At 40.1% G+C, this 15,748-nt stretch overlaps 1 protein-coding gene across 7 annotated transcripts in view; it reads left to right on the top strand.

Moving 5' to 3' along the window:
- The window catches only part of HERC1 (HECT and RLD domain containing E3 ubiquitin protein ligase family member 1), a 95,506-nt gene that overhangs the window by 32,779 nt on the left and 46,979 nt on the right, over positions 1-15,748 (top strand). For 4 of the 7 annotated variants that reach the window (XM_039384082.1, XM_039384084.1, XM_039384083.1 and 1 more), the window contains exons 20-28: positions 1,198-1,312; positions 1,423-1,543; positions 3,431-3,602; positions 5,478-5,784; positions 7,033-7,198; positions 7,446-7,497; positions 14,712-14,983; positions 15,311-15,526; positions 15,612-15,732. In XM_039384082.1, coding sequence (XP_039240016.1) covers positions 1,198-1,312; positions 1,423-1,543; positions 3,431-3,602; positions 5,478-5,784; positions 7,033-7,198; positions 7,446-7,497; positions 14,712-14,983; positions 15,311-15,526; positions 15,612-15,732 — 1,542 coding nt within the window. The remainder of the gene's footprint in view (positions 1-1,197; positions 1,313-1,422; positions 1,544-3,430; positions 3,603-5,477; positions 5,785-7,032; positions 7,199-7,445; positions 7,498-14,711; positions 14,984-15,310; positions 15,527-15,611; positions 15,733-15,748) is intronic. The other 3 variants (XM_039384088.1, XM_039384086.1, XM_039384085.1) reach the window with 2 other exon arrangements.

Below are 15,748 nucleotides of genomic sequence, written 5' to 3'. Positions count from 1 at the left end.
AGAAAACAGCAAGTGGCCTTGTGTGCCTGTTGAGAGCAACACAGAGGGTTCTTTTAGAGAATTCCACAGGAGTAGGAATTCCAGTTAAAAAACCTGCTGGTTATCAGTTTACAAAATCTGAGAGGAGTGGGCTGATATGTGTAATTTTGGCTATGGAGCTGGGCTCTTTAGAAGTTGATGTGGTTCTGCTCTTCACAGTGCAAGCTGACTGAGGAGCAGGTATGTTAGATAAGCTGTGTGTGGCCAGGTGAGCTTTTGTCATTTCTACAGCAGTTTGCAAGGATTCATAGATAACATTTAATAGAAAAAGATATTTAGATTAAAAGATACTGTTAAGGGAGTGGGACAGTATTTCTCCCCCCCTGTGGAAAATGATGGTGCTTTGTGGAGGTTTGCTTGGCAGTTTGGCTATTTTGTAGTCGAGTAAAAAGAACCATTATGAAAATAAGATTGAAATGGGGAAAAGTTCTTTTGAAATTAGGGGGTCAGTTCCTGAAAATACTGGTTGAACCTTCATTTCAAAACCTGAAAATGTCTCTTGGTAATATTAGCAGTGAAGCTTATGCTTTTAAGCTTGAGCAGTTGGCCTTCCTGCTGGAGATAAGGCTTTTCCATCATAAGCAAAACTGTGAAATGATGCTGGAATGTGGTTTCAAACATGTGTAAAAGAGCAACAAGTCTCAACTACTGTGTGTTTCTAAACAAGATCCATGTGAATTTGTGCCCAGAAGAGAACAGCTCCAGTTTGCTATTGTTACTTGAAAGACAGGTTGCACCCTAGTTTCTGCTCCCTGGCTCTCTGGTGGCAGTGTGTGTGCACACCCTGGCTCTCTGGTGGCAGTGTGTGCACACCCTGGCTCTCTGGTGGCAGTGTGTGTGCACACCCTGGCTCTCTGGTGGCTCTCTGGTGTGCACACCCTGGCTCTCTGGTGGCAGTGTGTGTGCACACCCTGGCTCTCTGGTGGCTCTCTGGTGTGCACACCCTTGGCCATCAGACTGAAGGACCTTGAGCAGCCAAACCCACAGTGGTCTGAAGTGACGTGTGTGTATGAGTGAGTGATGGTGAACATTTCTTAAGCATTGAAGCTACTGCTAAATTGAAGGATTTAAAGGGGTGAAGATTTTTTTTATGATGTCACTGAAAATACTTTTGTTTGTTGGGAACAGCCAGTTCTGATGAATCCTTTCTCTTTTCAGATTGGGATACTGCAACTTTAAGTAATGAATCACTCCTAGACACCGTGTCCAGATTTGTTCTTGCAGCTCTTCTGAAGCACACGAGTTTACTTAGTCAAGCTTGTGGTGAGAGCAGGCAAGTAATTTAAAGCTGCTTTTAAAAGTTCAGTTGAATTCTTGAAAGGCAGTTTGTGTGATTTTTTTTTTTTTTTTTTTTTTTTCTGGCTTGGGTCTCTTTTTTGGCAGGTACCAGCCTGGCAAGGCCCTGGCAGAAGTTTACCGCTGCGTGTACAAGGTTCGGAGCCGTTTGCTTGCCTGCAAGAACATGGAACTCATTCAGACCAGATCATCCTCAAGAGACAGATGGGTAAGGCTGGAAATCTCCTTTCAATTCTTCAGGCTCTACTGGGTATTCAGAAAATATGACAAAATGTTGGTTTCGTGTCTGTTGCTGGTGTTTTCGTTGTGTCTTGTTGAAATCTTTCAGGAGTTTTCAAATGAAAATGGGCAGAGTATAACGAGGAGCCTGTTTGTAGTACATGTGATGCTGAATCAGTTGGAGCCAAGGGTTGATTGGCAGCATTTGGCTGGAGCACAGCCTTAGGCCTGGCTTTCCCTGTGACTGTGGCTCTGGTGTGCTGGGCCATAAAGGCCTAGAGCTTAGATGGAGATGGCTTAGCTGTGTTGGACAGGCCACAGCTTAGTCTGGCTGCCATGCCTGAATCCAGCTGAGTTTTCTGGGCCTCTGAGCTCTGTACGTCTCTCTTCCCCTTCCCTCCTTACTCACCTCTTCTTCCTTCCTCCCTGCTTGGATTATGTCCTAACATTGCTTTACTGTGTCCTGTCCTTGTCAGCCCTACGTGATTGTCTGCCAGCACGGTGGCAGCCTCGGAATCATTTCATTAAGCCAGGTCAGATTTGATGATGGAAATGGTCATGGAATTACTCCGGGTTGGGGCCTGTTGGGCATTACAAAGTACTCCTTAAAGCAGGATTCAGGTTTCTGTGATAGGATTTTTAAGCAAGATATTTTTAACCAACAAAATTCTAATGTGACATGAGGATTAAGAGGCTTTTTGGCTATGTTATAAAGCACTAGTGATGCTCTTTAAAACCATGTGCTTATGTTGCCTACTTAATTAATATTGGGGATATGTGTCTTGGCCACTTGCTTTCTCAGGTTAGGGGTCTGACATGTCTGCAAGACATTCAGCACCTCTGGAAGCATTGGGTGTGTTCAGTAAGTTCTCCCAGAAGTCCTCACAGTTACTGTGCAGATGCAGCACAGCAAATCTGATGCACGTAGTACATTTGTTGTTTCAGATTTAATAGTATTGGGAAAAAGTGTCTGTTTTGCATTTGCATGGCAAACACAGGCTTGAGGACAGAATGAGGAGGGCAAATAAGCCAGAGAAATGGTGACCATGATGTGCTGCTATCAAGACCACCAGGTTTTTTCTGCAGATAAATTATGTTGGTGGGATGCTTTTCCTCCAAGTTTTGTAGGATTAATTATCTTCTAAAGTATTCCAAAACCTCTATTGTAACTGCATGTTTTCAAGCTTTGCTTTCTTGGGACTGTTTAAAACTGCTTCCTGCATTGGAAAATTATCTGTTGGGTAATATGTATTTTGCTGGTCAGCACTTCTATCCTCAGATTAAGGGAAAGCATCAACTCAACTATATCCACTCAATCAGAAAAAAATTTAAATTCAAGTTCTAAGACCATTAAGCTTCCTGTGCACCTCATATGCTAATCTTTGGGATGTAAATCTGGTAATTTCATGGAAATAAAAGGGAGGAAAAGAACTGCAAATGCAGAGCTGTTAAGAAGAAAAATGAGAACATATTTACTATCACTTTAAGGAACAATCTTATCCATCAAATAAGTTTTATCGTATTCATGTTCTTTTTAAGGGAATAATTTTTATGATTCAACAGGATGACTTTCCAGAGGCTTTGATGCTGAAGTGTCAGAGTTTGACAGTAGACTCTTTAGTAAGCATTCCAAGGAGGCATTTTTATGTAAATAATCTGAGTAATGGTTACTAAAGGAAAATTAAATTTCCCAGCTGACGTAGAGCCTTGAATGTAAATGGCTGATATCTTTCATTTCACAGAGCATCTTTGTAATTTCACAAAATTATCTTTTTGATAGGAAAAACCCCTCACTCAATACCTGTGTCCTTCTACATTCATCTTTCATTTCAGTGAGAATTTTTCACTTTATGATTTGTGTTTTTTTTTCATCCAGATGCTGGATAACCAAGAATCTGCTGATGTTGATACTCAAGAACATTCTTTTACTCGTACAATTGATGAAGAAGCAGAAATGGAGGAGCAGGCAGAACGTGACAGAGAGGAAGGACACCCGGAACAAGAAGATGAAGAGGAGGAAAGAGAACATGAAGTTATGACAGCTGGTAGTAAGTACTAGTTCTGTGTGTCAATAATGTCCTTTGGAAGGACAGTGTCCTTTTCTCTTTGAGGTAAAATTGAGCAATTAGTTAAAAAATTGTGAAAGATTTGTCTGCATAAGCATCGTGAGAAGTTTATTTTTATAAAATGGTGTAGGGCTTTTATTGATTCAGGGAAGTCTTCAGATGCAAGGGAATGGGAATACTGGGCAAGTATTGCCTTTGTGGGCAATTCCCAGGGCATCTGCCATATCCTGACACTTCTTACATGCACTGTCTACAAGACTAATGGCTTTCATATTGTTTCCTCTGAAGTTCTTGCCAACAGATCTCTGAGTTTTCATCAGTATTTATATACAGAATTTTTGCTGTGTTTGTATGTGTTGTTATTTTTTGTAGTAAACTTTGAAGGATAGGGTTATTCTGAAGTTTGGAAACAAAACTGCTGTTGATAATGGGGCTGACTGAGTGGGAATTCACTTCTGTCTGAGTATCTCAGAGTTTGGTATTTGTAACACTATTTGCAATACTTTGTCATGGGTTTTCTAAAAATGTTGTTTAACTCTTTAGAAGATAGCTTGGAAAAGGTAAACCTTGCAAACTGTTACTGTACTGATTTGGATTTGTAATCTGGCTCAATGGGATAGTTAATCCTTAATTTTTCCAATTTCAGTGAAGCACATTCAGTCACACTGGGCTGGTTTTCTCTGTTATTAACTCAGCATTCCCAAGGACAGCAGTTGTGTTGGCCTGGGAAGTTTTCTGTGGAGAGTATGTAGCTTAAAAAGCAAAATTGGCTGACAGTTCCCTGTTAGGACTCCCATATTTCTCTTTGGGAGCTCACAGACCAAAATGTATTTTATACCTTTAGTTTTCTGTGGTGTGTCATTGCATGGGCAGTGCAGTGGCCTTCCCTGAAGGTGTGCTGTGGAGCTGAAAGCACATTCAGGAGATGCTTTATGGTTCCAGAAGGTGTACTCGTGTTACCAGTTCAGTAGATGCAATATGTTTTTGCTGCTTGATATGCAGTTAACCTGGGCAAACGCTCAGGGTTCTCAAATTCCACCTGGACAGGGTTTCTGGGCACAATAAAGGAAATGTGTCCAGAAATATCCAGTCAGTAGTGTTACATGCACAAATAAGTAGGAAGATGATGATTATTTCACTGGACTTCCAAGGAATCTGATCCTGCCATGCAGAGTTCAGTTGGTGTCCTTGATACCTTGCTGCTTCTAACTGTTGATACCAATGAAGGAAGCATTTAGGTTTACCTCTGCCTTTCCAAAAGGGAATGGAATCTTTAAAAATAAAATTATTAAATCAAGAGAACTTAAGGTCTTTGGACAGAGATGAGGAGATCTCTCACACAGCTTCTTTAGAGGAATCTGGCACCTCAGACAACAGCAGAATTCAGTAAAGTGAAGGCTAAGAATTTTAATAAGATCTTCATTGTACTGCACAAAGCTAATAAAAGCCTGGAACTGTTTCAGTATTGACTTGAAGATACACTGGAGTCTGAAATACAGATTTACAGAAGCATTACTTTTATAGGTCTGCTAAAAGGCAAACATGAAATAATCTCTCTCTCTTTGATGCCATCCAAACAGGAGTTGGGTTGCAGTAAGACACTGAAAGAGTGTTTGGTGTTCTGTCAAAGCGCATTGTCCTCTTCATTTTAAAATTAACATTGTGTAAATGCTTCATTTGACCTGTTTGCATTACTTCTTTGATGACATTGTATTATTAATGTGTTCTTTTACTGTTGGAAAAATATTGGTTGTTCTTTGTAGCGGGGCAGTTTTTGGCCCGAGATGTAGATGAATATTTTATTCTCTGTAGCTTTGTCTAGAAGTTAAGACCTTCTTTTTGTGTTGCATGTTACAGAAATATTTCAATGTTTCCTATCAGCCCGTGAAGTAGCTCGCAGTCGGGATCGGGATAGGATGAGCACTGGGACAGGGACTAGACTTGATGATCCACCCCCTCAGTCTCAGCAGGAAAGGAGGATCAGCACAGATCTGACAGAAGGCCAGGATGTGTACACTGCTGCCTGCAACTCGGTGATCCACAGGTGTGCCCTGTTGATCCTGGGGGTGAGCCCCGTCCTGGAGGAGCTGCAGAAGCGCCGGGAGGACGGGCACTCCCAGCAGCCGCCTTCGGCCACCCCCGAGGGCATCGGGCTCATGACAAGGTGGGCTCTGCTCCTTGTGTGTCTCTGCTCCCTTCATCGCTGATTGAACAACCTCAGCTTTCCCCTGAGGATTCTTACAGTTGTTTTAGAAGAAACCTTTTGCTTAGAGCAGTGTTATGCTCAATTTTTACTCAATTTTCTTTGTCCACGTTAACTAAAACTTAAGAGTTTTATTGTGTGTGCACCCTATTTAAGTTTCAAAGCTGGGCTTAGTGGTGAATAGTTCAGACCATCAGGTGGTCTGAACATCATGAGATACTTGGAAAACCTATTTCTTTTTCCTATAATTTGCATTTGGATTTTTTTATTGCTGTATTTGTGTTTCCTTGACCCTTACCAATGTCCTATGTAGTAGTGTCAAAAAAAATTGTAGTGTATGTTTAAAACAAAAGTTTCAAAGCCTGTTATGATAAAAGTGTTGTTCATGTTTGATTTTTATAAGTATTCCTAACATTGACGTTGGTAAGACACTATTATTAGGTATAGGAGAGAAAGAAATTAAGCCAGGCAGCTCATTGAATGGGAAGAAGTGCTTAATTTAAATAGTATAAGTACTACACCATCTATTTTAAATTTTGTAACCAGAGATATTCTTGGTAACACAGTTTTATTCTAAACTTGACTCACTGAAACTTTTTTTCTGGCAATCTTTATGTTTAAAGTAGAATATAGCACAGGAATTGTGTAGGTGATGCTACTAGTCTGAATCTTCTTATGCTTCTAGTGTACAGAACCTCTATTTGGTATTTTAAATTAAGGTATTGATGTGGAGTATAGGAGAGGATTATATATATTCAGTACCCTTTTATTCTTTTTGCCTCTTTTTGGAGATCTAGTCCCTAAAGCATGGGTGGCTGCCTCTCTCATTGTCAAAGTGCCTTTCATCTCCAGCATATCAACTGTAGGATGCATTTTATGGGTGGGTTTTGAATAAGTTCAGTGCTTTGTCACCCACTTACTCTGTGTTTGTTTTCCTGTGCTCTCAGCTCAGAGTGTTTGTTACTCTGTGTAATACTCACCAAGGCACTAGAGATCCCTCACTGGGGTTACCCTCTGTTCAGTTGACCAGTCAGGCTGTGAAGAAGTAACAAAGTTTACTAATACCCTTTAGAAGCATAACCAAAGCCATCAGGCCACTTTTTGCCTCTTTAATGTGGTCTTGTGATGTTCTGTGATAGTTTGCTCCCAGACAAAACTGTGGTTACCTCCTAAACTTGACTATCAACTCTCACTTTTGTCTGATATCAGTGTTTTCTTTCTGTGTGCACATAAATGTGTGTGCCCCTGGAGCAGGAGTGAAAGTCTGACAGCAGAGAGTCGCTCAGTCCACACCAGCTCCAGCTACAGACTGATTAAGTCAAGGAGTGAGTCCGATTTGTCTCAGCCAGAATCCGATGAGGAAGGTTATTCACTGGTGAGTAAACCAGCATTTCCTTGTAGGTGGAAAACACACCTGAAACATTTGGTTAGTGCTGTGTTTCAGTAGGTCAGTTCAGCATTCTGAAGAGAAAGTACTAGAGGTAAAAAAAACAATTGAAATTATTATAGCTCTGCTAACTTCCTCGCTTTTATGGGGGAGGGATGAAAGTTAAATACTCAAATATTATGTACCACGTATGTTCACCTAAAGAAATGAGGCTTTTGTTCATCTTTTAATGTAGAGTGGAAGACGAAATGTTGATTTGGATTTGGCAGCATCACACAGAAAGAGGGGTAAGTTTTCTTGTTTACCTCGTGAATATTGACCAGATAAATGTTGGTGTTTGTGAAGTTAAAGTGTGTTTGCAGTTACATACAGCTGACAGTTACATAGCAAATCCTAAAACTGAGTATTTAAAAATAACATGTAAAAGAATTGTTACCTACTGTTTGTTTGCTTTGTGACTTGGTTTTAGTATTTCCTAGGTTATAGCTCTTTATTTTAGTTTCTAGCATTGTGACCTTTTGAAGCAAGTGAGGATTTCTGTGAAGTTAAGTGAATTAGGAGCGTTCATTTTGTTTTCACTCATGTGACTTCAGGAATAAAAAACTGGCAGAGAAGTTCTTGTACTAACTTGTACTAACAATGAACTTTTATCATGAAATGTACTTGAACGAGGAGAGCTTGTATTTAGAAAATACCACCTTAATTTGCATCCTTTCAACACCAGCATATCTGCAGAACCAAGCAACCACCGGTTTTATTGCTCCAGTATAAATCAGATTTTTAACTTTTGTACTGTGTTGCTGCTTCACACTGGGGAATCTCAATGAGCTTCTTGATAGAAGGTGTGGAGGGAACAAAGGGTGTTGGTTTACAAGGAGACCAAAAGTCCCACTTCAGTCTGGGTGATGCAGAATCTCTGTGAGAATCACAACTTAGGTCTGTTGTACCTGTAAAAATCATGGGAAGATGTAAACAGGAATTAGATTGAGTTATGTTATACCTTAATAACAGAAACCTCAATACCCTTAGGTCGTGTAAGAATTCTAGCAGAGCACTCAGAGGTTGCTTGCTTTTTGAAGTCTTCTGGAACTGTAAAACAGGCTATCAGTGGCACACCCGTTGGATTTCAGTATTTAAGTAATGTGGAAAGGAGTTCCTTTGCTTGCAATTGAAACAGTTGAACAAGTAAAGAAATGTTGTAGAGCTGTTTGTACTGTGACAGCAGGATGTGTCATGGCATTTTCAGTGTCAGGAGATCTGTCAGAAGGCCTCTCTCAGTCTCTGAAACCAACATTTTTAGCTTTGCTGTTAGTCGGACACAGAACTCTGCACTTGATTTCCTGTGTCCTAAAACTAATTCATTTTGGATTATGGTTCCTGAGCTGTTGGTTAGGCTGATGTTGCTTTGGTCACAAGCCTCAGGAAATGGGCAATAATGGAAGAGGAGACTTTATTAAAACTTTATTACAGCAGAAGATTCTGCACTGGGTTTGTACCACTGAGGAGAGATAGGGGGGAATGCAGTTGATCTGTCCAGAACCTAAAGAAGCTCAAGTAGCTCATGTACAAACTGAACACTGTGACAACATGTAACTCTTTCTGGTACTGGGAGACTTATTTGCTCTCCCATGATACTTAGATTTTTTTTTTGTCTGGTTTTGGCAACTGGGGTTGGTCAGCATACAGTAATGAAAGCTGGTCTGCTTATGCTGGATGATATATAGGACAGTTTGGGTTGGTACCCAGGGAATCCAGGGTTCATTTAAGTTCCTCATAGGTCTGTTAAGGTCAGGAAAAGATCTACAAACAGCTGTGTGAGAAGTGGATGAGCTGTTCTCAGGGCTGTTTAAGGTCTGTCATCTCTTCTGATGTGTTTGGTTTTGTGAATCCCCTGGAGCTGAAGCATCTCCCAGTGTTTGGTGAGGGTGCACCTTCCAGCCAGTTTGGATTGTCCCCCTGCCCCTTGTCACATCTCCAGCACACTGAGGTGCCAGGGATGGTGCAGTGCCAGTCATGGATGTTGGAGTGGTGAAACCCCTTCAGTTATATCTGTTGTTGGGATGTGCTGTGGCTGATAAGGGGGCTGTTTGTGCTCACTGTTGCCTCAGTTTGAGGAGCAGGAGAAATCTGAATTCTCACAGCACATTCACATTCAGCTGTGCTCCATCCCCCAGAAGGAATTAAAGACTTCATCTGCATTTGAATTTGCTACATTTGTTCAAAATTGAAGTGATGAAAAATCCCAGTTTCCTGTTTATGGCAAGTAAACCACTGTGGAAGAAATGACCCACAGAAGACTCCAGCATTGTTTCTCACGATGTTCTCCAAGTGGATTTTTAAGTGCCACCAAAGTCAGATCCTCCTGAAGCAACCAATAGGTATTTTTGTGAGAAACAGGCAGCATATTTTTATTTTTAGTTTGGTTTTTTTTGACATGTTCTTTCCGTATTTATGATTGTACCTTGTACTCCTACTTCTGATCTGCTTTTGAGTGGAGGATGTGGAAGATTTTGTGTCCCTCTAAGTGACAAGGAGAGGAAGGAAACTTGTCATATAGATGCTGAAGTATGTGTCTATTTTGAGTGCAGAGAATAGTCATGCATTACAACAGAAGTGTATGTGGGAAACACTTCTCAAATTGCAGTTAACTTAAATCCTACAAAACAGCAGCAGTAACCAGTGTTGCTTTAAGGGACTTGTAGCTGAACTCTTCAAATTTTTGTTGGATTGAATGTAGAGTTGGCAGTGTTTGGGGGGAAAGAACGAGTAGAGTCCTACAGAAAACCCAAAGGAACCACTTCTCATTTCTTTCTGCTGAAGTTTATAATTTAAAATATTTGATCACATTTCCTTTTACATGTGGTTTTTAAAATAATTCTTTACTCAAGTTTGCAGCAGCCCTTGAAGGTGTTTGTTCTCTTCAGTGTCTGCGTAAGCTGAAGGAAGCTGACAAGCAGAGCCAATTGGAAAGCAAGTTTTTTTTCCTTCTATCACTACTGCTTTTTTCCTGCAGGCTGTGCTATTTTGAAGACTTCAAAGAGAATTTTGACTAAAAACATTTCTTTCATACTGAAATGCAACCACATTAAATGTTGCAGAACTGCGGCCACACACGTTTCCAGCTGAGGTTTTGTAGGGCTGGTTTCTCCTCAGCTATATTCCATGCAGACTGCTTGATCCTTGCAGATTTGTCAAAATTACAGGGTATTGGTGAGTGGTTGGTTTGTTACAGGCAGGAGAGTAATTCCCCCTGGAGTGGGTTGGCTTATTTTAGAACTTCTGTTTGTTGAATGCAGCAGCTCATTGTTCACAATTCAGGTCACATTTCCTTGCTAATTGAATCTCACTCTTGGTTATAACCTGATTTTTATGGTGTGAAAGCTGTTCCCTTTCATAAATTACAGTATTGGCAGTACAAAGACTGCTAATCCTGTGAGTTCCTATGGTCTTGCAGACGAGTATGGAAGGAAAAGCATTCTCTTTTTATTCAATTAACGTCTCAGCCACTCAGTCCAATCTTTGTTTAAATTGCCTTCTTCATTCTTTTTGTCTTCAGAAATAGGTCTGGGGTATTCCTACTTCAGCCTGAGGATCCTTTGAGTTTCTTGTTCCTTGGCATTTAGTTATTTCTGAATTAGTAGACTTTTTCTGTAGTTATGGAAGGAAGTCTTTTCCAGTGATTTTGCAGTAAGGGGTGAAGACATTGTTTTCCCTTTGCATATAAACCTTTTTATTTTTTGTTGCTCAGATTAATCTCTTTCACTTTTGCAGACCCAGGGGTGTTTTTGTCACCCAGAAGTGATACCTGTTGTGTACAGTACCTGTGGGAGGCTGTGCACAGCTTTAGGGAGTTATCAGTAAGGGCTGGTGAAATCATGATTCCAGACACATCCATGGGACTCCTCCACTCGGGGGTTTTCATCACATACATCTAAATTCAGTGAATTCCACTGTGCTTGTGTTACTGTTCTGTGCCACTGACACAGTGTTACTCCAAAAAAAGCAGCAACTGCAATGAAATCCAACTTAGATTGAAATGATGTAGTGTTCCTGCAGTAATGAGTTCTGAGCTGGGAAAAGGGCAGCTGGAGCTTGAGTAAGGGATTTAGACACGTCTTGGTGGATGATACAAGGGATGTTCATGGGATTAGTTTTGTTTCCTTGACAAGAAGGTGGAGAATGCAGAAAGTTTGTTATCTAGGCAATACTAATTCAAACCAAGAGTAAGTATTTTTTTCCACATACTTTGCTGCTTGACATATTATTGTATTGATTGAGACTGATCATTTAAGTCTAAGAATAATATGAGGACGAGGTTTTATGAGTATGTTACCTTCTGTTTCAAATGTCTGCTTTTGTCTTCTGATTCTTGTGTGGTGTAGTGTATTTACTCCTTTTTGGCCAGTTGAGCCCCAGAAAAAAGAAGAGCTTCAAGCAAGTAACTGATGGCATGTTTATTTTTTGTCTCTCTAGCTTCCCTACATATTTTTTGTTTTCTGGAGTGTGCATTGCAGCTGTGCCACATTCATGTAGAAAACTCATTATTACAAGCTGGCTTATAAGGACAAGTAAACTTTTTTTATTTTCACTGTAAGCTTAAAGTTTCTGCCTCTGCACAGCTCTGGTCATGTGATTGTAGAGGCTTTGGAAGTGCTGCACTGCAATCAATTCTGTGTGATGAATATTGCACAGAATCAAGCTAAGCTCCAATATACAGCCATACATTTGATTTTTCTATTGATATTTGACATATTCAAGAGAAAAAAATTACTTTGTTTTAGATCTGCGTGCTCTGATTCCTAAGTGGTTTTACTTCTGAAGTATGCCCTTAAATTTCTGATATCTTTGTGTTTAAACTCTACACTTTCAATTATAACTTCTGTTGTCTTACATTTAACCTGTATCTCATAATTGTTGGACTTTGTCCAAATTCGAAGCAATTTTAAATTAGTCTTACATTTAAACATTCTTGCATTTCATACTAAAATGGCTAGCTAAGATCTAATCCTACTTCAAATATGAAATAATTTAGGTTTTTATTAATACATGGCGGGGGTTCTTTCTTATAAGATTCGTTGACTATCAAAACTAAATTTTCTTCTGGTGTTCTCCTTGAAAGGTCTCCTTTAGCTTATGATTTAAGACACTGGAATTGCTTTTTGTCTCTTTACAAATGCTTTGGCTCTGTGCTGTGCTTCCTAGCAGGGCAGGTGGAGGGGAGGAAGCTGAAGGCACTTTGGGCTCTCCTGCCCCTCAAAGGCTGCAGGGCCTGAGGGGGCTTTTTGTTGTTGCTGTGTTGGCAACATTTTGTGGACGTGGCAGTGATTTAGCTGTGCTTCCTGTGGGTAACCTGAGGCTTTGTTCCTCCTCTCCCTTGGGCTCTGATCACCATTCATATGCCAGGAAACTGCTTCCTACGTGAAACTAAGTATTTTAGCCCCCATTTATTCTACTCTTTGTCATTTATCTTATGTTTCTCACCTGTTGCTTCCCCATATAACTTAGATTTTAAAGGAGAGCTTTAAAACAACTACTCTAATAATTAATGTTAAAATTAGGGTAAGGTGGTATCTGTCTTTGCTGTTGTTTTAAATACTGTTGCCAGATATAAATTGTAAAATCGAGTAACAGAATTTCTGTAAATTTTTTTCATAGTAAACTTGACAAAATAGGTTGTTCTCTGTAAACCAGGTGGTGTTGCTGTGTTACATAAAGCAGCAGAGATTAGGAAATTAGATTGCACTTTGAAAAGTAGTGTTTAAGCTTAATCTTTGCATTATCCCAAATAAATTTGAGGCTGTATATTTTTGTCAAATACGTTGTATGACCTAAGTACTGTGATGGTTCTTTCTGAAGCCATTGCAATTGTTTAGTAGCAGGTGTAAGGGATACCTTGCAAATGCACATAAACACTGTTTACAGAAAAGGAAATGGAATGTCAACTGTTTTTCCTAATTCATAGCCCTGACAATTAAATTTTTGGCAACTAAGTGGGGATTTGCTGCCTAGTTTACAAAAGAGAAGCAAAATTTCACAGTATTTTGAATTTGTAAGTTGTGTAGAGATGCAAATTGTGAGCTGCAGGTGCAGCCTTGTTGGCAGAATAACAGCATATTGCCTTTACTTCAGGAAAGAAATGACATCAGTGGTTGCCAGGAGAGTTATCCTGAGTTCCAGCCTGTGTGTCTGTCTTTCCTTGTCCCTCTGAGCAGCTGCTGCAGGTAGACAGGAGGTCCAGAAATGAGGATCCAGCTGTTGCCATTGGAACTCAGCCTTACTGAGGAAAGAAAGTGTTGAACAGATGGATTGCTGTGAATTTGTGTGACTTCTTCCTGAAAATGGCTCTTTTAATAATGTTTGAGGCTGATACCCTGCAGAAAGATTTTTAAAACCCAAAGTAATACAGATTTGTACGAGCCCTTTGAATGGGTTGTGATTCTCCAAATTTTATCTGCAACTCATTGTGCTTAAGATAGAGTAATAGATTAATATTTAAAAATTATTCATAGATTATTTAAGATAATCCGAGCTAAAATTTCAAAGTGACTTTAAACACAGATTAGGTTACCACAAAGGTCTCCTTACACTTCTATCTTTACAGAGGGAAAGTTCTTCTGAGCAGGGTCTGCCCTCTTGGAACACCTTGCACAGGTCCAAGTTGGCCAAGAGCATTTACAAAAATAAAATACTACCTGCAGTCCATGGGTTGCCTGCTAATGAACTTATGGCCTGAGTGACATGGCCCTCATTGGTGCCAGGGTGTGGGTTCAGCAAAACTCTTTTGGAAATGAGGTCCAGACAGTGCTGCAGACTGATGGCTGGTGCTCATGTGGAGGCCATTTGTTAGTGATGATGGTAAAGTTTCAGTGTAAGGACAGAGGAAACCCTGGAAAATAGACTTGTGAAATGGCCAGCTGACAAATATACAGATCTAATACTTGCTGGAGATAGTATTTAATATACATGTATCTCTCTTGAGTCAAAGTAAATGTTCTGTTAGTCTGAAATACTTTCTCTTCCATCTGCAGTCATGATTTCTGTAAATATTTCATCCAAAATAACATTGCTTTTTCCAAACCATGAAATACAGTGGCTTGATTAAAACCAAAACTACTCTTGCTCTATATAATAAATGTCCAAGTGCATAATTTCTGTTTTAGCAAATCTTTTCTTTACTATTTTGTCATTTAGCTGCAGAGCATTTTATTCAGTGTTCTAGCTTTAAGCTGAGCAGTTTGAGTGGCTTCTGCCTTTTTGTTTTCTCACTTGGCACCATGTTGCAATACTGCTTAACATAGAAAAGAAATACAGCCTTTTCTTTAGGGAAATTGCTGTAAATTTAAATCAAGTGTTTTGCTCTAAGTTGCTTTAATGCATGGTATAATTAACATGAATATTCATTTTCCACCTGTATGAATAGCAGCAGTTCAGTCTTTACCTACTGCCAGAATGTGTTACCCGGTGAGTGGGAATTGAGAGACTTCCCTGTGTGTGTCTTTAGGAGCAATTCACAGCCAGGTGGAATCTCTGAGTGACTCCTGGGTCCGACTGAAGCACAGCAGGGACTGGTTGTACACGTCCTCCTACTCGTTCGTGGAGTCCGACTTCGATCTCTCGCGATCCCTCGGAGTTCATACTTTGATTGAAAATGTTGTCAGCTTTGTGAGTGGAGACGTGGGGAACTCCCCAGGATTTAAGGAGCCAGAGGAGAGTATGTCCACCAGCCCACAGGCATCAATCATTGCAATGGAGCAGCAGCAGCTGAGGGCTGAGGTAGATCTCAGTTTAACAACTCTTCTTGTTCTTTAGACATTATACTTGTTTTAGGGATTTTTTTTTTTTCTTGAAACATTGTCCAAATTCCAACTATTAATTACATTTTTCTTTCTTTTCTGTTAAGTATCTTCACTGGAACTGGGAACTTTTTGTAAATAAACTCTAAAACAAAACTAAAAGTATTACCCTTTTAAAAAGAATTGTGTCAAGGAGAAAGCAGCTGCCTCGTTCATCCTTGCTTAGAGTTGGAGATGATCCAATTTCAGTTTCTAGGGATATTGGCTACTTAATAAATATTGCCTTTTGCCTGCCTTTATTTTTTAGCTTCGTCTGGAAGCCCTTCATCAGATTTTGGTGCTTCTGTCAGGGATGGAGGAAAAAGGCAGTGTGCCACTGATGGGGAGCCGTCAAGTCCCAGGATTTCAGTCTTCTTCATTGCTTACTTCTGTTAGACTCCAGTTCCTTGCTGGCTGCTTTGGTTTGGGCACTGTGGGACATGCAGGTGCCAAAGGAGAGAGTGTAAGGTTGCATCACTACCAGGTGTGTACTTCAGGAATTTCTGCTGTTTCAATAACTGAGTGATAAAAATGCATCGGTCCTTATAATATTTATTTGTTTGGCCCAGGATGGTATCAGAGCAGCCAAGAGAAGTATTCAAATTGAAATCCAGGTGGCTGTGCACAAAATCTACCAGCAGTTATCTGCTACTTTAGAAAGAGCCCTGCAAGCTAATAAGCATCACATAGGTAAGTGAAACCAAAT

The sequence above is a fragment of the Pipra filicauda genome, unplaced genomic scaffold (assembly GCF_003945595.2).
Source record: "Pipra filicauda isolate LSUMZ 115617 unplaced genomic scaffold, ASM394559v2 scaffold338_size783178_pilon, whole genome shotgun sequence".
NCBI classification, from domain to species: domain Eukaryota; kingdom Metazoa; phylum Chordata; class Aves; order Passeriformes; family Pipridae; genus Pipra; species Pipra filicauda.
Note: the sequence above shows the minus strand (reverse complement) of the source record. Positions and strands in the feature narration are given on the sequence as shown.